The 22,386-nt window shown below is 41.0% G+C and overlaps 1 protein-coding gene across 3 annotated transcripts in view; it reads right to left on the bottom strand.

The window, feature by feature from the left end:
* Positions 1–21,431, bottom strand: part of IBTK (inhibitor of Bruton tyrosine kinase) — a 53,872-nt gene extending 32,441 nt beyond the window's left edge. For all 3 annotated transcript variants that reach the window (XM_058020480.1, XM_058020481.1, XM_058020482.1), the window contains exons 1-9: positions 21,282–21,431; positions 12,245–12,912; positions 8,841–8,937; positions 8,385–8,509; positions 7,431–7,541; positions 6,063–6,233; positions 4,851–4,968; positions 2,927–3,107; positions 1,476–1,599 (exon numbers count right to left, since the gene is read on the bottom strand). In XM_058020480.1, the coding sequence (XP_057876463.1) occupies positions 1,476–1,599; positions 2,927–3,107; positions 4,851–4,968; positions 6,063–6,233; positions 7,431–7,541; positions 8,385–8,509; positions 8,841–8,937; positions 12,245–12,568 (1,251 nt within the window). In that variant the 5' untranslated portion in view covers positions 12,569–12,912; positions 21,282–21,431. The remainder of the gene's footprint in view (positions 1–1,475; positions 1,600–2,926; positions 3,108–4,850; positions 4,969–6,062; positions 6,234–7,430; positions 7,542–8,384; positions 8,510–8,840; positions 8,938–12,244; positions 12,913–21,281) is intronic.
* Between the last annotated feature and the right edge of the window lie 955 nt (positions 21,432–22,386).

The raw sequence follows: 22,386 nt of genomic DNA, 5'->3' as shown, positions 1-22,386 counted from the left end.
CAGGAAGATCAAGTAATTCCTTACTGCTAAAGCTGTGTCCCAAAGATGCTGAAGGGGCACTACCAATACTACAGATGCTAGAGGCTACACCTCACATGATCAAAGTTTATCATCTCTGAGACAACTAATGACCTAATGAAAAGATAAGATCATTTCAAAACATTATTCAGCCAAATGAGAGAGAAGAAAAGGAAATGACCACATTGCTCCTTATTTTGATATACAAGCACCTTTTTCAACATTCTTTAAGAACGCATTTCAGCAGGAAAAGCTTCTTTGTAAACACCACTAGATGGCAGTGAAGGTTGAGATCTCTCAGTGAGCAGATCGAAAAAAGGGATTTAGTAGGGTCCTGTAAAGCAGCACTTAAATAGTAAGGGAAAAAAAATAGTGAATGGGGTGACATCAGACTGGTGACCTGTCATTTACTGGGGTTGCTCCACAGGGCTCCTCAGCCCTGTTCTCTTCAGTATCTTCATAAGTGACTTGGAGTCAGGACTGAGAGAGATACTGAGCAAGTTCACAGATGATACAGAACTGGGAGGAGCTGCTGGCTCCCTCCAGGGCAGGGAGGCCCTGCAGAGACCTTGACAAATTAAAAGCTGGGCAACCACCAACCACATGAAGTTCAACAAGAGAACGCGCTGGATTCTGGACCTGGGATGGGCAACCCTGGATGTATGGACAGACTGGGGAATGGGATGCTGGAAAGCAGTGACAGGGAAAGGGATTTGGTCCGTGGCAAGTTGAACATGAGCCAGCAGTGCCCCAGAGCCAGGAGGGCCAACCCTGTCCTGGGGGCATCAGGCCCAGCATCACCAGCTGGGCAAGGGAGGGGATTGTCCTGCTCTGCTCTGCTCTGGGGCAGCCTCACCTCCAGTGCTGGGGGCAGCTCTGGGCACCACAATGTAAGAAAGACATTAAACTATCAGAGAGTGTCCAAGGAGGGCAACAAAGATGGGGAAGGGCCTTGAGGGGAAGCTGTGTGAGGAGCAGCTGAGGGCACTGGGTCTGTTCAGCCTGGAGGAGACTGAGGGGAGACCTCACTGCAGTTACAGCTTCCTTGGGAGGGGACAAGAAAGGGCAGGCACTGATCTCTGCTCTGTGGTGACAGTGACAGGACTGGAGGGAATGGCCTGACATTGTGTCAGGGGAGGTTTACAGCAAAAAGATCCTTCACCCAGAGGATGGCTGGGCACTGGAAGAGGCTCCCCAGAGGAGAGGTCACAGCAACCATGACAGAGTCCAAGAAGCATTTGGACAATGCTCTCAGGCACCTGGTGTGACTCTTGGGGATGGCGCTGTTTAGGGCCAGGAGCTGGACCTGGCAATTCTTGTGGGTCCCTTTCAACTCAGCATATTCTATGATTCTGTGAAATTCGTTACTTTCTAGGCATGACTTTGTCCTGTCTAACGTTTAAAGTTTAATTAATCACTATGCAGCCTGCTATATAATTATAATTATAACAACTTACCCTTCCAGCTTCATCCAGTGCCAGAATGCAAGTCTTTTGACCCCCATTTTCTTTAAGATGCTGGGTATCTACTTTATATTCCAAATATCCTCCACTGACAAGAACTTTTTTAAGGTTCAGCTGTCTGAAAGAACACAAAAAGTTAAATTAGTACCTCCCTATTGGGTACTTCATGTTGGTTCTATGACAGTTACCTTTTTATTTTACACAAACAGTAAAAAAGTAAAGCTGAGGCAGTGACACTGAAAAATTACTTATGTTTAGTTTCATTCTACTGGTTCTATTAACATAGTTGCTAATATTACAGCAGATTATAACTTTTCTTTTGTTTTTAGGTATATCAGATTGTATACCTGTAAGTTCTTCATAAAATTACAGATTTTGTGAACAATCTGTAATTCTTCACAAATGGAGAATTACATTTGTTAAGAATTGCAATGAGTGAAATTCATTACATGAATTACATTTCATGAATGTCACTCATTCCATGAGTGAAAATCAGTAGATTATGTAGCTTTGATTTTATCATTACAAAAATTTGTTCAGCTGTTTGTATTAAAACATCTATCCTGTCCCAGCAGGTCACTTCTCAAGGGTTTGCTAGGTCTTGGTTTTTAGCTGATCAAAACCATATTCATTATCTTTTTTCAGTTGCTTAGCATAAGAACACAGGACACAGCATTAAGGTTCTTCAAGTGTCAACACCTTCACTTACAGCTATGTAGAAATTAAGTATAAAGCAATCATTAAGCTGTAATATGTCAATAAATACTGTCAGAATTTGAAGCGAAGCTGAAAAACCAGGGGGGAGTTATGTGGGCAAAATCAAATCTAAAAAAAATCTATTCTAATCTGCCATTACAAACTAAGTAAAAGAGAACAGGATTAAATATTTTCCTAAATTCATGAGTCAAGAATCCAGCTTCTTCAACAGGTTTTACACCCTGGTTTTAGCAGACGTACCAGAGGATTTCACAACGTCCTCCTTGCAACCTAAATACTCTTTATAATGTACTATATCTACACATTAATTAGGAAATTCAGACCCCAAATCACTGATTCAAAATCATAACAACATAAATAAACAGAATAGCAGATCTTCAACATCTCTACCAAGATGCACTTAGACAAAATCAGAGTAACAGGGGAAGAAAAATACCAGTTTCAATGTCTTTAAATTTACGGCACATAATATTTCCTCCTAATGTGTTTCTTTAAATATCTTTGGTAAACAGTAAGTGGCACCTTAGCCTCTTGTAAAAAAAAAAAAAAAAAAAAAAAAAAAACCAAAAGACGTTCATATGAAAGAACTACCAGTGAAGAAATTACAGGGCACCACTGTATTTTCTGTACTTTATGCACAAAAATATTGAAAATAGCTTGCAAGTATACAACTACAGTGAAATTTTCCCCTATTGTTCTTCATGACAAATTAGAAAAGTAACACATACTTGGAAGCTATCTTTTTGCACTGATAGTCTGCAAGTAAATAAATATCTCCTCTTTCAGAAACACATACTGTAGCGCCATCACTTGCAGAGACCAGGGACACAGAGATGTCTTTATGGTGTAGAGCAGAGACCTGGCGAGGTGCAGTTACACATTTTTCTCCATTAGGATCCAGCAGATAACCTAGAAAATACAACACACTCAAAAGATTATTTGTCATTCCACACATTGTGCATTTAAAGGATACTTTATGACACTACTTTGAAGAACCTTTAAATTCCAGGAGATTTTTTAGGTAGTTGGATAATTTATCTCTAAAATATTTAGGCAGATGAGACCCACCACACCTACTTGTTACTTCACTACAAACCAAGTACAACCACTACTTCACTGAAAACCAAGACCTGATACATAAAAATGAAGTAAGGCATATTTAACAGGGAAGCTATTTAATGTGGTGGTACTGCTTTGATTCCCAAAAAAGAGTATTTATTTGATCATACAAAAATTCAAGATAGTAGAACTACCATAACACTGGCATAAAGTACAGATTATTTTGGACACTGGAATACAGAAAAAATAAGCTTGTCTAAAAATTACTGTAACTGCAGGTAAGCAAGAAGGCAGCAGTTACATGAAACAGAAAAGGTTGGAGCTGTAATGCAATATCTCTGAAAACAAACCAAACAGGTCATTGCTGCTCTGTTGCAACAAGAAACCTAACATCAGGAATCTCATACATGGCATAATCCTGATTTTTGATTCTTGGCATCACAGAGCAGAGCACAGATACCAAGAAACAAGCAGCAGAGCTGCCTCTACAGCTGGCAGCAACCCTGCCACAGGACAATGTAGGGCTATGCTCAAACATCTGATGGGGGCAAGGTTTACCACCACAGGTCTACCATGGTGCCCAGCTGACACAGATAACATCACTTAAGATTCAATTACTGTCTCTCTATGGTACTGCTCTGGACCACATGCTAGCCAGAACAATCCCAAAAACATAAGCAACCATAAAAAAAGCTTATTTGATGGGTGCTTATTAAAAAAAGGCAAAAAACCCCAAGAAGACACTCATTACTAAGGTATTTCTCAGACAAAGACAAGTTTTTTCACATACCTTTGACACCTTAACATAGAAATACAAAACTACCTGGAACCTGAGGCCAGAACTGATTAAGTACCAGAGATAGCTAATAGTTTTGTTTGCCCATAGACCCAAAACTGCAAAAATGCAAATCCAAATCAATATAGCAATACCTGTTTATTAAAAAAGATAAAAGCAATTAAAATGCCCCATTCATACAAAAAATCAAGTTCACTAGTTGGTAATATATTTTTAAAAGGTTCTTTCTTGATTTCAGAATAAGAAAAAGTTAACTGAAGATTCTGGTAATGGTATTGCTGAAAAAATTCTAGATATAGGCAAGTATTTAACTTTAAAAAGATAGTATGGAAAAAGTTATCAGAAGCATGTTTACAGTGCCTCATGAAAGAAGGACATAGGCAGGAGAGCTCAAGGCTAATTTATAGTTTATTAAAGGCAGTGCCAGCCAGATTGCTGGAAGGAGACAAGCTTGCCTTGGAGTAATTTCCAACACAGCAACATGCCATTTCCTCAAAGTCTCCAGTGGCAGGACCACACAAGATACATGGAAGGTAAAAGTTAAAAAGAGTTCAAATGAGAGCTACATTTGACAAGCTCCTGTCATCTCTAAATGTGAAAGTAATTGGTAGGAATGAAAAATATTCTTTGAAAGAAGTGCGAAAGGATGATGTCATCAGATTGGTTAAAAAAAACAAACAACCAGAGAGAGAGAAAAAAGCTTCATCCAGGCTTCTGTTCTCAGAAGCAGATGATAGGTTAAGCATGAACAACATCTTTCAATGGCTGGGTTTACTGTCAGAATGCTTCTACCTTACCTAGTTGGCCGCCATTCAGCCCCATGGTATACACTGCTTCCTTAGTCCATAGCACAGTATGGAATCTGCCTGCAGCCACTCCAATCACCATTCTACCTTTCAGGTTTTTTGCCTGAACCTAAGCACAAATCCAAAGTACATCTTAATATTAAGTAGCAACAGGTGAATTTCACATGTACAAACTTCTGACAACATTTAACTCCTAAAGTCATTAAGAATGAAGCACTAATATCAATCCACATACAGTCTAATAAATCAGATTATTCCAGAAGTTTGTCAAGTGGGGTACTATTGCACTAATGAAAAAAAGAACAAAACTTTTTGTAATAGCTAATCAGAACTAGAATCAAGTCTCCTTAGGCTGTCTTCATATGTAAGATGTTGAACAAGACTGAACAGGACATGAATAGCACAGCCACAAAAGACTCAGGTGCTGCAAAATGTCAACTAGAAGTTCAAACTTGCAAGTCCTAATGGCCTAAACACACTGCAGAACGCTACACTACTAATTCCACACTTCACATTTAACTTAAGTTTTCCATATTAAGATGATAAAATCATGGCAAATACTGTGGATATAGAGCTGTCATTACACTACTAAAGAACACACGGTACCCCAAAACACTATCCTGTTGCATTTTGGCCAATCATTCTTTTTGACACTAATAGTGCCATGTTGCTCTACTTCAGATGAAGTTAAAGCTTCTTTACTTACAAAAAAAAAAAATAGATATTAGGCATAGAAATATAGTTAAGCTGCTGATGCCCATACCCCCTCTTCCCTGTCACTACTCTTCCCAAAGCACCAACTCCAGTGCTTCCAGCAAAGGATGTAATGCTCCAACCCTGAGATCCATCATCCAGTGATCCAAAGGAGTTCAGACCATGATTCTCAAGTGATACATATCTATTCATACTTTAGCTACAGAACAATTTGGGGAAGAGGGAAGAAAAGGGTTTTGGCAGTTGTACCTTGTATCATACTACAAATTTTGGTCTTGTTCAGGTTACAAACTCAGACATTTATCAGAATACAGTTAAGATCTGAGATGTCTGATAACATAGAATCAAGATTTATCTGAACTCACATTAAACTTTACTGTTCTGAAAAAGCTTAGTGGTTATTTTTATAATCTTCACATTTTACTTTCTTTTAAGAGAAACCAAAACAGCAACACCAAACATTTAAGCTTTGATTGATGTTATTTTTACCTGTCTTGGAACACTGCAATTAGAAGGAGGAGGAAGAATACCCAATTGATGGAAAGTATTCAAACCAAATGTGTAAACATATCCATCTTCTGTTAGAACAACAGTATGATCCTTAGCTGCAGCTATCTGGGAGCACTGATGACCAGCTAAGCCTTCAACAAGTCTTGGAACCTGAATCAGGAAAAAAAAGAGTTGATACAAAAGCATATTGTTTTGTTATTAACCAGTGGCCATCCATGAAACTAAAGTGACACCAACAGAAAGTCATGACCAAATATTGAAATAAAGATAAAATGCATTTGAGCACACAACACACTCATTAACATAACAAGCACATCCAGTGCAGTAAGATTAACTACTTTCATTTGAAATGCTATCATGGAAATGTCCTTTTCTATGACGAGAGATGAATTTTAAACCACCTGCTCTGGAATTAGGTTGGAAACTACATCTTCAGAACAGCTGAACAAATATTAACTATCACGTGGTATTTTAAGTACCACAAACACTAAAGCTATCTCCCTCCAACACAGGATAATCCTGATGAATCCTGCTTTCTTATTTCACAGAATAAGGAAGCAGTTCTGTATCTTTGAGTCTCGATGCACTCTAACATGACTTCTCCTTTATTCAACCAAGTAACATCACAATTTTGAAAAACAATTTGAAAAAAAAATCCTAATTTAACAGAATTACTTTCTTTTAAAAAAAGTAAGAAAATGTGAGCTCCAGTCTCCACTATAGCATTCAGCAACAGAATATCAAGTTCTACCATATACTCAATATTATAAATTTTTAAAATTGACTATGCTGCAAGATAAATGCATGCTACAAGGTAGGATAAGATGCTTACATCTAAGAATTGTATTGTTATCATATTTAGTCCTCTCAAATTTAATTTTGTGCATTGCAGCAAATGTACTATTCAAATGAAAATGACTTTTCAATTAAGTTGCATAAGTCTAGTAAAAAACAACCCCACCAGCCCTCTTCCTGCCACTACAGCTTCCCAGCACTGTACTGCTGTTCCTCTGCCAAAAAGCCCAGACAAAAAACATTTGCTTCCTCTTATCTAGCATCAGCTGGCCTTTAAATCAACTCAGCCATAACACAAGTTTGACCACAGCATCTAGCTATCTGAAGTTAAACTATAATTAAATGCACACTTCTCTACTCTCTGCCACCTCACTATTAGCACTGGGAAAGCTTTTCTGTTACTTAGTGGGAAGCAAGGAGATTGGTTTGAAATGAATAGCAAAATCATTTTGAAAGTACACTGACAGAAACTCTAATTCCCTTTTTAGCCTTGCTGCTAGAAATAAAAGAAACATCATAGCAGACTACAAGGAGTAACACAAGACAGCATACCAAGCAGGTTTGCTCATCACCATGACCCAAGCGCCCTCCTTGTCCATGTCCACATGTATACACTTGGCCTTTGTGGGAAAGGAACACAGAGTGGAATTTGCAGAGTACCACCTGAAAAAAGAGCAAAAAATGCATGGGAAGAGGCAACATAGGACAGATTAATTTTTCTGGATAATCTGAAAACACTTGTCGTAAGTACTTTGTGAAGAAGTTCTGCTTTAAAGCTATATTCATGAAAATACAAGTAAGATAGTGGTATTAAATCATAGGACACATAAAATACTTGCTTTAAACATATTATGTACTGCCTTAAGCTACTTGAAGAGATCAACAGTTTCAGTTTATTAAAATAAGATCAAGCATGGCCCCACAGGCTAACAGAAACTCGAAAGACTGAATTTTAAGGTTCACGGTGCTGCCTCAGAAATGCCAAAGAAAACATGTTAAGACTGCAGCACAGATTGTCTGCCCTGAATGTTTGCTCAAGTTGTACTTTAAACTTTCAAATATTCTCAAACTGAAGTCACAAGAAGTTATTAGAGACATGTGCTTAACAGCATATGCTGCTTTGAACACAAGATGAATTTTAATTCAACAAGTTCCAAGCACATTTATTATTCCACTTCAGTTCAAAGTGTGACTGGAGTCACACAGGAAGTCAGCAGCTCAAAACAGTTACAGAAGTGTCAAGTTCCTGAATGTATTTAATGACACACAAGCCATATATCCAAAGTAAATAACACAGAAACCCCTGTTCTCCCCAGAAAACAGAGAACCACAATTTCAGTGATGGTGAATGGGGGTGAAGGGAGGTAAGGAGGTGGGCAGAGAGGGGAAAGCACCAAGAACTGTTTTTCCATGGAAATCTTCAATGTTTGATAACTCCCCTTGGTCACTTTTCCCCCCTGCACACCCCTCCCCAGGAGAAGTGCCTGTGTAATACATGAGGAATACCTGTTTAATGTACACGCCATTCCGAGGAAAAAGGTCCACCAATTCAGGGTGATGTCTACCCTGCTGACCACCATGGCCCAAAGTAAAATTTATATTGTTTCCCCAGGTGTAGACTTCTGTGGGATCTGTAATGAAAAAATCCTCTCTGGTAAATGTATCAGTATTGTGCACATTGACTTCAAAAAACAGCAATTGCTATTTCTATCTAAAAATTGAAGAGGAAATTTTTTTTACCTAAAACTGAACTTTAAAAACATTTAGTATTATAAGAAGTAAGGTACCATGACAAAATATTCCAATAATATTGTACAGATGATCAACACTAGCATCAGGCATCTCACAATTTAAGAAGTCACTATTAAAAATAGAAAACATTGTATACACTGGTGCATTCATTAATACATTGTTGAAACAGATCTCATTGCAAAATACAAATTAGACTATTTTATTTCTTACCAGTTTTCTTGAACACCACATGGATAGGCCTATCTTTCATCACAAGATCCAGGGCTGATAAGCCTTCTTTATCCTGAACATACAGACTGACACCATGCTGAAAGAGGAGAGGAGAAGAACTGAAGTTAATTTTAACTGCATAGCTTAATGTAAACCAGGTAAACCTTTTAAGGAGCAAATCATATCTTTAATTGAAGTTTAATACTGATAAAAGAAAATTTTCAGATTCAAGTAAACTGTATGCAAATCTAAAATAAACCAAGAACATTGCAAATCTGTTCTGCCATGTATACATCTTGTTGATATATTAACATGGATTTTATTGTCTCAACACTGACTGTATAATAAACTGTAACCAGCAAAACACAAAGGAAACAGATGTGAAGATAAAGCACTGACATCTAGGAATGGCAAGTATTCACCAAAAATTAATTTACCAGCTTCAAAGGATGCATGTTCTTAAACTGGCATTCTACAGAATCAGTTTTGACAAGCTAGACAAGTGACAAAATAAAAAATAAAATACTATTACTTTGAAAACAAGCAAGGAACAGAGTTTCATGGTTGCTGAGAAAAGGCAAGAGGACACAAACAGCCAGGAAAGAGAGAATTAGGGAAGGTTCAGAGGCACAAAGCATGCACAGGTCATTCTTTCAGAACTTAGACAGACACAGACAATCTCTGTAAATACCATTTTCTCAATAAAAAAGACTGCTGCTACAGCAGCATTGATTTTAGGAAGGAAGTCAAGTTCCATCAATCACCTCCCAAAAGGGGAGTCCAGATGTCCTCAAACAGAACCCAATAGCCAACTCAGCTGTACCTGCATACCTTGTACCTGAGGTCATGGCTAATACAAAGGATACCTTGGAAAAACCTCACACTTAAGAGGCAAACACATGAAATACAACTTTTTCTGAATAAAACATTCCCCAGAAGAACAACAGCACACATTCTCCAAATTATAAAGACAACCCTAGTGCAACAGGGCTGGGATTAATTCACCATATAATAGAAAAGACTGACCTATTTTTATGACCTAACAGATAGCTGGATATTCTTCATTTCTGGAAGTTGTTTAAAATGTTCACAAGCAGACAGAGGCTGTAGGGATATTCACATGGTTGGAATTTGTGAAAACAAACTCCAACTGCAGCATGGCAAATCTTATAGTTAGATACAGCCTCAGAATAAGCCAAGAACACCTCCAGCCCACAGCAGAAGTCTGTCATCCACACTAGTTTAGGAATCCAGAGGCTCATTCTGGAGCTAGTACTGTTTAACATCTTGACTTATAACCTGGATGACAGGCTAGAGTGCTGCTCCCTCAGCAAAGGTGATGACAGGAGAGCAGGAGGAGTGGCTGATAAGTCAGAGGGTTATGCTGACATTCAAAGGGACTTTGACAAGCTAGAGCAACAGGAAGAGGAACCACATGAAGTTCAACAAAGGGAAATGCAAATCCTGGCCCTGGGGAAGAACAACCCGGTGAACTGGTACAGCTGGAGGCTGAATGCCTAGCAAGCACCTTAGCAGAAAAGGACTTAGGGACTCTTGCAGACCACCAGATGACCACAAGCCAGCAGGCTCAGAGTTAAGAATGCTGAAAGCATCCAGGGCTGCAGGCAGGAGTGTTGCCAGCAAGCATTACTCAGCACTGGAGGGCTGGGTTCAGGTCTGGACTCCCAGACAGATAAGGACACACAGGAGCAAGCTCAGCAAAAGACCATCGAGATAATGACTGGGGCATCTGACACTGAAAGAGAAGCTGAGAGAGCTGGCATGCTTAGCCTAGAGGAGGTTTGGGATGGGGGAGGGGGACAGCATGCCTTACCATACATAATAAATCCCTAATTGGAGGTTAGAGGTAGGGATGACAATGATATCCAGCGACAGAAAAAGTGGCAATGGGCACAAACTATCATGTAAGAAATCCTGTTTAAATCTAAAACACACTTTTACTGCACTGATAGTAAAACATTGGAACAGAAATGTCTGATGCTCTGCTCAAAATCCAACCAGACCTAGCCCTGGTCTGCTCTAGCTGACCTTGCCTGAGCATGGGGGCTAGATTAGGCAATCTTAGATCTCCTTCTATCTCACCTATTTCATAATTCCATTATGAAATTCCACTATTTCACAATTCCATCAGTTTCTGTTGTTGCTATAATACCTTAAGAACACATCCTTTTCATAACACAGTACAGCAGACAGACTTCAGTTAAGGAACTAGAGGAGAGAGCACCCTCCATGAACCGTTTTGTGCTGCTTCTTAGAAGAATATCAGCAGAGCTGGCTAGCAAAAAAATCTCATTCACTTATGTAACTCACAGAAAAGTAAAGACATTGGGGAAAGGCTGTACAGGCCTCCTGTAAGCAAATATCAAAGATACAGATATACACACATGCACTAGAGGACTGAAAACTTTCTCATATGTCACGTGCACAGTTTCCACTTTTCTAGAGAACAGAATCATACGTACAATGCTTATAAAAACACCTACGTTTTTCAAGTTGAATGAAAGCTTCCCCACTCTGTAAGGGGACAGCACATGAAATAAATATTTAACAGTTATCAGACCCTACCAGATCCACCATCTTTCTATTTAAAGTCTTGTAGGAAGCAGAGAGTTACATCTACAAATGGCTAGTCACTGTAATTTTAAAAGACTGCATTCAAAATGGAACATTCTCTGCCTTAAAAGGTTTCTTTTTAAAAAACCCTGAACCACAAATATTTCATTTTCTCACATGGTTAAAGAGACTCTGAACATCTCAAACAAACATCTCTTCTCTTTGCTGTACTTGCAAAAGGAGGAACAGAAGGAAGATTAATTAAAAATATATACAACTTGCTAATTGGATGGCAAGAAACAATAGTTGTAAGAAAGGAATAAGGGGGACTGAGCAAAAGCCCTGGTTTAAAATACTAATGAAATGGAGTCACTTAATAGAATGCTCCATATCTTTAATTGTTTATCTCTTAAATATAAGATTAATTTTTAATTAAAACTCCATTTAATTTTCCCTTATTTTTTATATTCTCTAACATCAATTGATACAATTACTGCAGGTCTATTTTCAGAGTATCTTTAGTCTGATCACTCTCTATTTTTAAGATCCTGAGCCTGATATCATCTACACAAACGAGTCTTCAAGGAAGTCCACAAATAATCAGGGATCCTTTCTCAGTGCTGATTTCTGCATGGGCAGAGGCAGACATCTGTATTAACAGAAACAACCTTCAAGTAAATCAATGCACTGCAATCTGAGCCCAGTATTAAGACAAGCCTCAGGAGGCTTCCAGTCAAGTTTAAAAATACAAGTTTAAAAAACTTTTACAAAAGCAATACAACTCTAAAAATTGTAGGTGCCAAGGAAAATTACAGCTGCAAATCACTCACCTTCAGTAATGACAAAACACAATCAATGTATCCATAAAATATGCTTCTGTGCAAAGCTGTCCATCCAGACTCCTTGTCTTTTGCCAAGAGATCCACTCCTTTGGTCTCAGCCAACCAGTCCAGCACACCTTTTTTGCCACAGGACGAAGCGAGATGTATAACGTTCCTACCAAAGGCATCTTTGATAGTTGCAGCATTGTAGCAGTAAGAAGAGAGAAAGGCCTTGATCTGGCCTTCACTTCCTCTGGTAACTACAGAAATAACATCCAGAGCATGCTGTAGAGATCGACACTTTGAAGTGCACTCTGGCATGTAAGAATTCATCTTCAGTGCTAAAGCTGCTCTTCTCCTTAAGGGGAACAACCCTTAAGTGTATCAAGGCACTCCAATTCAGTACACAACACAGTGCCTTAGAAAAATTGTAATTCCAAGGATGTAAATCCAAGCTTATTGAGCTGCCATTAGAAATCTTTGCACTGTTATGTTTGGCACTTGATCCAAATAAATATTTATAAATATATATTTTTAGAAGTCTTATTTCACCATCTTATATAACAAATAATCTTGTCCGTAGAAAATTCCAAAAGTGAACTACCTCTAGCGTGCAGAGGGGGATTCCCCCTCCACACTACCTTATTCCTCTAAAACTCCATAATTGCAAGGGAGACCTGAAAGAGAGCATACCAGAACAGATTAGTAAACAAAAGCCTTTTACCCCTGCAACTGTACTGATTTAACTGCATATCAAACTAGCAAGTACAGGACAAGACAATGTGACAAGGGCTGACTGACCTGCCCCATGCCATCTGAGCTTATACTCAGACATTCAATCAGATTAAAATAGCATTACTCCCTTCTCCACCCCAGCCTCCAAAGGCACCTCCTACCTTTCTTTGACATAAGTTGTTTAGGCCACAAAGTAAACTAGATCCAAAAAAGTTTGCTTTCCCACCTTGAGAATCCTCATGATCCTGACTGTTTAGTGTCAAATTGTATCATTACTTTGTCATCAGAAACTAAGAACTGACCTAAAAGACTGGGGGGGGTGGAAGCCATCCACCAGAAAATCCCCTCAGCTGCTGAGTACACCATTGCTAACAGAGGCATTGTTAGTAACGTGGCAGAAGGAAGGAAGGAGAGACCACCAATCTTCACAGCCACTGCAATCAAAGGCTTGTGTCCCACTTTCTCTTCCCTGGCCCCAACACCTTTCCATGTCCCTGGCAATTCTACTCTGCAGAATCAATAGGAAGGATCCTCTCCACCACTCCCAGAGCTCACAAAGGTGGGATGGAGGATGGCACCAAAGCAAATAAAAGCAGCTTGTACAAGAGACATGAACTCAGGCTGTTAGCACTCACGCAGGGCTAAGGTCTAAAGCTCCTGAAACAGGCAAGAAGAAAAGAGGTCTAACTTGGAAGGGGTAAGGGATAAAAAAGAAGAGAAAGGAAGCAAAAATAAGAATAATTCTTCATGAAAATATATATTTACAGTCTGGGGCATCCAGCTCTTCTGCTTAGCTGTGCATACTTATCTTTAGCATATACATCTTTCTCTGGCATCCCTCTTCTCAAAAGTAAAGGAGGCCTGACAGAAACACTCACCTGGCCTACGAAATGTCTGCAGTTACAGTCAGAAGTGTCACAAGATGTGCAGACTTCAGTACAAAAATCACACACAAACTCAGAAAGCAGAAAAAGTGAACTACATACATCACTATGCACAACACCCCCAAAAACTCACTCTTCAGCCTTCCAGATATGTTTCAAACTGAGTGAAACAGTATTCAGTTCAAGTTTTTGTTTGCTATGCAAAACGCAATTTAAAGTTGTTCTACCCACAATTAAAATATTCCAAGAGAAGCTGAGCAATGCCATCCTGAAAGCTAAAAAAGAACAAACTAAAAATGTTAACAAGCCCTCAGAGTGGGGAATGGGGGGGGATAAGACAGGGATAAGAAACACCAAAAAGAAAACCAACAAAACACAAAAGTCTCCCATCCTACTCAGCTTAGCATTCATTATAAATGTTCACATCCTACTCCTTGACTCCAACCCCATCAAAAAGGTTGAGCTTAGCTTCCACTGCTTTTCAGCCACTAAATCTAAAACCATATTTTCTTAATAACTTTATTTGCAAAGACATATCAGAAAAATATGATTTTGTCTGGAAAAGAGAAATCCCAGTCCTCCTCCTGTTTTAAGAATCAAGATTTTCATAAAGCTGCAAGCAATCAGCTTAGAGCAAACATTAGCAATAGAAAATAAACTTTCAAGAAAAAAAAAATCTAGTCCAGAGTATTCATTTAAATATCTCATAACCAAGCCTCCAACAATTACTTTTCAACCTCATTCAGAAGGGTTACAATACTCAGAATGCAAATCTATGGACCAGAAGTTGTTCAGCGTATACCTTCAAAACAAGTTCAAAGAGCAGGCAAATGAAAAAGAAAACAAAAATCATTTTTATTCACTACAATTTGTCCCTCATCCCTGACCAGGGGTAGCACCAGGAAATCTTTACAAGACTTGAACTCACCACAACTGTTCAGCTTAGATTTGTCACAGCAAGCTTTAGTTCACTCTACAGGGCATTTTCCAAACAACATACAAACTTCTGCAGTAACACTAGAAATTTATCACATATATGTGTGGACTTTTGTCCTCTGACCTTCTCAAGCCTCAGATTGTAAAGAGAAGTAAATCACTGTAACAGGTTTGGAAAAAAGCTCTGATTTCAAGAATACAACCTGACTTCTTGTTCCAATGAATCGAAGTGTGATGGGTAACTATCAGCACACTCAGACTGCCAGCACATCAAACACTCTTCTAAAACTAATAATTAAAAACAAAACACCCTCATGAAAAAACAGACCAAAACAAAAAATCTACAAAAAAACCCAAACATTTCAAGATCTACAGGAAAAAATGTATCACATTTCACCAACATGACACTAGGCAACAGAATTATGTCATGGAAGAAGTAAAAATTTTATGCATGCCTTGTAAAGCACATCTTAAATACAGCTCATTATTTAAGCATTACTATTGTTGCTACACAGGAAAATAAAGGTAATGATAAAAACAACATTAAGAAAAATCACTCAGGGGAGACATAAGGTTGACTAATCTGTTAAACTGGTCTGAAATGGCACCACCATCCAAGAAAGAAGTCCTGCTGTCCCCTGTGTCATACCTTCCTTTGTGTAGATCCACACCTATCTAAGCACTGAATCGCATGAGAAAATGATCCAGAAGAAAGCAAATCCTGAGATTTGTGCCATTACAAGAAAAGAACAGAGGCCACACAAAAACTTATTGAAGGCACCTGAGCTCCAGCCTACCAAACACCAAAATAATGTGAATAACAAATCAAGTATTAAAAGAATAAAAAGCCTGTTAGTAAACAGAAATATAAGCCTGCCTATCATACACTAACTCCATCACAGTGACATTTACTTCAGCTATGTGAAACCTGACCCTGCTGAATTATTTCTTTATAAGTCATTCCAACCCAGCCTTTCTTTACTGTAAACATTACAAAACTAAATATGGCATTAGTATATTGATATATATATATATATATATATATATATATATATATACACCTTGAGCTCAAGACAGAAGGCTGTAGATCAAGTTTTCACTTAAGGCTGTCACAATGGCAACAAACATTGTCACATTAAAACAAAATCTGGAAAAAGGTGATCATCAAACCTGACTGGTCCACAAAGGAAGTCCTTAAGAGAAACCTTAAAACTTTCAAATTGTGAATTGAAGCTCAGGTCAGTGTGAAAGCATTTCCACTATGAAATGCTTACTTTTAGTATATGGAGTCCCAGCTGAACAGTGAGCACCTAAAACAAGCACAAAACAGGAAGCACCAACATTTTTTAAATTTTGAATTAAGATGATCTGGAACATGGTGCCATTTTGATTATCTGTCTCCACTTTAATTTGCAGATATTTCTGTGGGCTTCTCAGCATGAATCACATCCATGTTACAATACCAGTGTCTTCTTAATGTTGTAATTATTAAAAGACATAAAAAGCTAAAGAAGGCTATAATATTTTTAACACTTTTATGATACAGTAAGCATTATCTGGAATTCAAATTATTTTTAAAAACTGATTCCTAATTAACGTTATAGAAAAAAGTCATAAAAAATGAAGGAATTAGAGCAGCATCCAAAGTATCCCAAAGATATTTTATTTCAGCAGCAAGTGGGTTTCTAGCCTTCAGAGACATGAGCTATTTATTATACATGTTCACAGCCCAGGAAAATTTAAAAGATTGGAACCAATTTGGAAGCAATTCTTTAGTAGCAAGAAAGTGTTTGTGGTATCTCACCTCCTGCAAGTGGGCAGGGAGGGCTGTCTTACTCAGCTCTCCCCCTCAGGGAAGGCAAGGCACCGCTGCACCAGAGCTGTCAGACAACCTCCCAGAAGGAAGGTGGCACATGCATCATCTGACCCTATGGAGGCAGAACTCCTACAGCTCAACAGCAGCTCTGCACCCACTGTGCTTGTCTCAAAAATCTGTTTCTCTCAGGAAGCCACTACAAAAATCAAAGCTGTCACACCTCTCCTGAGTATGAAGTGAACAAAGACTCTACAAATACCTTAGTGACTAAGGATGATGGTGATAGATTTCATTTCCTGCAAACAGCAGACATGAAATCTCAACATTTGGGAAAAGCAGAGTTGGCAGAAGCCTCCCACTGTGAAGTTCCAGAAACCTCTCTCTGTGTACCATATTCTATCAATTCTATCATTGCTATCAATGCATCCCAAATTTTCTCTTTTTCCAGAGAGCATTTCCACAGAGGTTGTGTGCTCTCAGCTCAGAGGTACAAGGAAACAGCAACCAACCCTCACCTCATGGGTGGCAGTGTCAATGTATGTCTCTAACATTCAGTCTGATTTGATACTAGAACTGCCATCTGTGGTCCTTTCAATTCTTCCTGAAAGCCTACACTCAGGTGTTAGAGCTACCAAAACCTGGCTGACAGGGATGTGGGTATTGGTTAGAGCTACCAAACCTGGCTGACATGGATGTGGGTACTGGTTAGAGATAACAAAACCTGGCTGACATGGATGTGGATACTGGTTAGAGACAACAAAACCTGGCTGACATGGATGTGGGTACTGGTTAGAGATAACAAAACCTGGCTGACATGGATGTGGGTACTGGTTAGAGATAACAAAACCTGGCTGACATGGATGTGGGTACTGGTTAGAGACAACAAAACCTGGCTGACATGGATGTGGGGACTGGTTAGAGATAACAAAACCTGGCTGACAGGGATGTGGGTACTGGTTAGAGCTACCAAACCTGGCTGACATGGATGTGGGTACTGGTTAGTGATAACAAAACCTGGCTGACATGGATGTGGGGACTGGTTAGAGATAACAAAACCTGGCTGACATGGATGTGGGTACTGGTTAGAGATAACAAAACCTGGCTGACATGGATGTGGGTACTGGTTAGAGATAACAAAACCTGGCTGATATGGATGTGGATACTGGTTAGAGAGAACAGAACCTGGCTGACATGGATGTGGGGACTGGTTAGAGATAACAAAACCTGGCTGACATGGATGTGGGTACCGGTTAGTGATAACAAAACCTGGCTGATATGGATGTGGGTACTGGTTAGAGCTACCAAACCTGGCTGACATGGATGTGGGTACTGGTTAGAGCTACCAAACCTGGCTGACATGGATGTGGGGACTGGTTAGAGATAACAAAACCTGGCTGACATGGATGTGGGGACTGGTTAGAGCTACCAAAACCTGGCTGACAGGGATGTGGGTACTGGTACCAAGACAGTGGCTGGTAGCTGCTGTTGAGCCTTTTTTCATTTAATACAGACAATGGTCTTACATGGAAGTGAAAGAGAACACAGAAGAGATTCAGCTACTCAGAATTCAGCACCACTCAAAGACAGATTGCTGGGTTTGCATCTTCAATGTGCACTGCATTAAAGAAACTCAACTGTCAAATTAGTCACATGGCCCTGAAACCCATCCTTGGCCTGATTTACTAAAAACATATTTCTAAAGACCTTAAAATTGGCATAACTTCATTCCATTCACTGCTTTTTTGTCAGAGTTTAATAATTTATTTTTTCAGTGTTATTAATTTTACTAAATCACACCCGAATTTTACTAATTTTACACTTAATTTTACTAAGTCACACCTAAAATGCACATGGTGAAAAATTACCTAGCTCCCCTAATTTGGCTCTCCTAAAAAAGAACTAAGTTATGGTTTCTATTTTTCATATAAAAGAAGCATACAGCTTTCCTTGTCAAGCCTAACACCCTTCCTTTAAAAAAAAAAAAGAAAAGTAAAAATAATGTGTTTTTTCTGAAGGCACTAAATTAATTTTCTTTTCCTTCTGATAATAAGTTGCAAAGTGAAATGAGACTGGCAACATCACACATTTCAGGAAGGTTAGCTCTATCCTTATAAGGGTATTGCAGTATCTTAAATATTTCCAGGGCAGAATGGAAGGGGATTGTTTTTTAAACAAGCATGCTGACATTTCTCCACGTTGGTCCATTCACATTTGTTTCATAACATCACAAAAGCCCTGTAACCATAACAGCACAGAAATCCTTAAAATATTTGTACCTAAAGCAAACTTCACTAAACAGACTACTTGATTAGAAAGCTAATAAAAAACGGCTTACAGAAATAAAGCCATGGGAATTTGCTATCATGTTACCACTTTTCCAGGACTTTCTGTTGACTGCATTCTTACCTCAAGGCAACTTTCACTAACACCTATTAAAGAAACAGTTTAGAATCTGACAAAAGTGACCAGAAAATTGAGGCTAGGTGTATATATATAATATAACAGCCTTAGCACTGGCATTAAGCAAGATATCCTCAAGGAAACACAGATGAATTCCTAGATAAACAAAGCACAGGTGGCACACAGCCTTTAAAAACAGTTAGACTACTAATTGCTGCTCAGATTACATATCCAGAGATAGTTTAACCTGGCCACAAATTCCTTGTATGTTTGTTGAAGAACAGGCAAAAATCTACACTTTCCAACCCCTTGAACACAAAATGTATTTTCTGGGGAGTAAAGTGATTGAGTGTACAAGGAAAAGCAGGTAAATCTAAGCTATGCAGTAGATAAGAGTGGTTTAGCAGCCTGAAATTCCCACAGAGACCTTTAAAAAAGCAGCTTCTTCTCGACTATATAATAGGAGCATTGAGACACAGAAAACAAGGGTTCTGCTCTCCTCAATGCACAAAATTGATATCAGAGTCCTGCTTCTAGTTCAGATAGCAAGTTTTAAGAGAAGCAAGTAAGTAGAGAAAAACTTAGAAAGAGTCACTAGGATTCAGAATGTTTATGGAACAACCCCTGAGTACAAGCAAATTGGATCTCTTTTCTCCCTCAGCTGTGGCTTCAGCAGACCACCCAGAGCCTCTGAATAAGGTGTCTGTTACACAAAGAGGAAACATCAAAACTCCAGTCCCTTTTACTCCAGACAGTGGACAAAGCATCCTTTGTTCAAATTTCATAAAAGATTCAGATGATATGTCAGGAAGGATTTTCAAATGACAAACTGAATGCACGTGAGGCTCTCAAATCAAGCCAGACAACAAGCAAACTGCTCAAGTTATAAAAAAATGTGACCTGCCCAGAAGCAAAGCTATGAAGGAAAACCAATTTGCCTTGAAAGACACCACATTCCACCATGCCCACTACATCCCTTGGGCCACTGCTGCTCCTTTTCCTGGGATGGGGCCTCCGTGCCACCACTCAGCACAGGTACACCCCAGCACAAGTGACCTTTAGAGGCTCTCTCCAGATTTTCTGTACCTTCAACAACAACAGCATAATCCTTATCAGAGTGAGACATGCAGCAATGCAACAACCCTAATTCAGTTGCTCCTAGCTGAGCTAAGCAGCACTGCCAATTACAAGCTGACACATCTGTCAAAAAAAGACCAAAGTACCACTGGTAGCTAAATTCAGCTCCAAACGTCAGAGCACATCTATCACTTGGGAATCGTTGGACATAAACAGTAAACTGTGAAATACTGTGCTGTGCTTATCTAGAAATACCGAGGACTGCTTATGCTTAATAACTTAATACTATTTAAAAAAATTAAAACAAAGTGCTATAGGCAAAAGTACAGTGAGTGCAGCTGCAGTCACTTCCACAATCCATCAAGATCTTGCTTCAGGCTTTATTGAAACAGATAATGCTGAAGGGAAGTTAAACACAACAAACCACAAGTGCGCACAAGAACTTCACCCCACTTCAAATTATGTCCGATAAATCCATCAAGGACTTTTCCATCTTGGGAAAAAGTGACGTTTTTGAATTAACTGGGAACTTCTGGTACAGTTTTACTGCAGCCTACCCACACCAGATGTTGGCGGGCGATTACTGTTTTTTGTAAACCACAAACTGTGACCAGTTTCCACAAAGACAGACAGCTACACTGACCACATAACCAAAAAAAGAGCTGTATTTCGCCTAGGAAGGCTGCATGGAAGTATGCTCTTAAGATAACTTAGGACACTTTAACGAGACCGCGGCTCTGCAGTGCTTACGGCGCTGGTCTAACACAGCAGCACCGTGAGCGGCTACCAAAAACAGACAAGCAGCACCAAGAAGGAGAGAAACACGCCAGGCTTTCCCTGAAGCCGCAGCTAAGGAAACCTGGCCAGAGGTTCCTGCCAGTGTCAGGGCGGGGGAAGGTCTGCAGCGCTTCGGGGAGCCAGAGCGGGGCCGGGGGCAGGCAGAGGGGCAGGGGCCGGGCCGGCTCCCACCGCACGCGTCCACGTAGCCGAGGAGCGCCGAGACACTATTGACACAGGAGGCCGAGCCACGAAGCCGGTCCCCTCCCATTCTACGTGGCCGGCCGTCCTTTACCCGCCCTGGCTGCCTTGCCCGGAGCTCTCCCCACTCCTTCAGCCGCCCACCGCCGCGGTCCCGACCCCTCCGCCAGGACCGTCCCCCGAGCGGCTCCCCCGCCGGACGCGCCGGCCCGCCCCTCACCAGTCGCTAGATGAATGGACTCGGGCGGGCAGGGCGGGACGCGCGCTGGGCAGCGCGGGGGCTCATCCTCAGTGACTCCGGGGCAGGGCCAGGCTAAGGCTGCAGCCGCTACCGCGACAGCTCCGCCGGCGACAGCGACGGCGACAGGCGGGGCCCGCGGCTCTCAGCGGGGCGCACCGACAGCGGCCGCCGCACCCACGAAGAAGCGAAACGCCGATTGGCCGCCGCGCCGCCGCACCTCGCGCGCCGATTGGCTGCGGCTGCCGGCTGCCGCCTCGGCCCCGCCCCTCGCTGCCGAGCCCGGATTGACTGACAGGCGGGGTCAGGGGGCCGAGGGGGCGGGGCCCGGGCGGCTGTGGCGCTGCAGGGGTTAAACCAAGATGGCCGGCGGGGTTTGGGTTGTGGCTATCGGTCCTCGTGTGGGGCAAGGGAACGGGCTGGAGTTATCCGGAAGGGGGCAGAGCTTAGAGGCCTCCTTCTGGCAGTCCTGGCCGGAGAAGCACCGTGCCTTGCTGCGGGGGGTGGGATGGGTTTCTGGTAAGGTCACGCCTCCCTCCTGGAGGGCTCAAAAGCAAATAGTTAAATACCCAGCCTGTGGGTCCCCTAAAGTAATGGCGAGAAAGCAGGGAGGGGGCTGTGCCCACTCAGACCGTGTTACACCACAGCAGCTTCTCTCTCTGACAGAGCAAATGGTCTAATGTGTCGGATATAGCTTGATTTTTTGTGGGGCTTTTGACACCGTCTCGGGGCAGTCTCGTAAGCAAAGGCGGTGTGTGCACAAGCAGTGGCACAGCCGTGAGTCCTGCGGGGCACAAGGACTGGCACAGCTGCTCCTGTGAGTCCTGCGGAGCACAAGGACTGGCACAGCCGTGAGTCCTGTGGGGCACAAGGATCGGCACAGCTGTGAGCCCTGCGGGGCACAAGGACTGGCACAGCCGTGAGTCCTGTGGGGCACAAGGACTGGCACAGCTGTGAGCCCTGCGGGGCACAAGGACTGGCACAGCCGTGAGTCCTGCGGGGCACAAGCAGTGGCACAGCCGTGAGTCCTGTGGGGCACGAGGACTGGCACAGCCGTGAGTCCTGCGGGGCACGAGGACTGGCACAG

This window comes from Melospiza georgiana, chromosome 3, assembly GCF_028018845.1.
Source record: "Melospiza georgiana isolate bMelGeo1 chromosome 3, bMelGeo1.pri, whole genome shotgun sequence".
NCBI lineage: Eukaryota > Metazoa > Chordata > Aves > Passeriformes > Passerellidae > Melospiza > Melospiza georgiana.
This window is presented reverse-complemented; position numbering and strand designations above follow the sequence as displayed.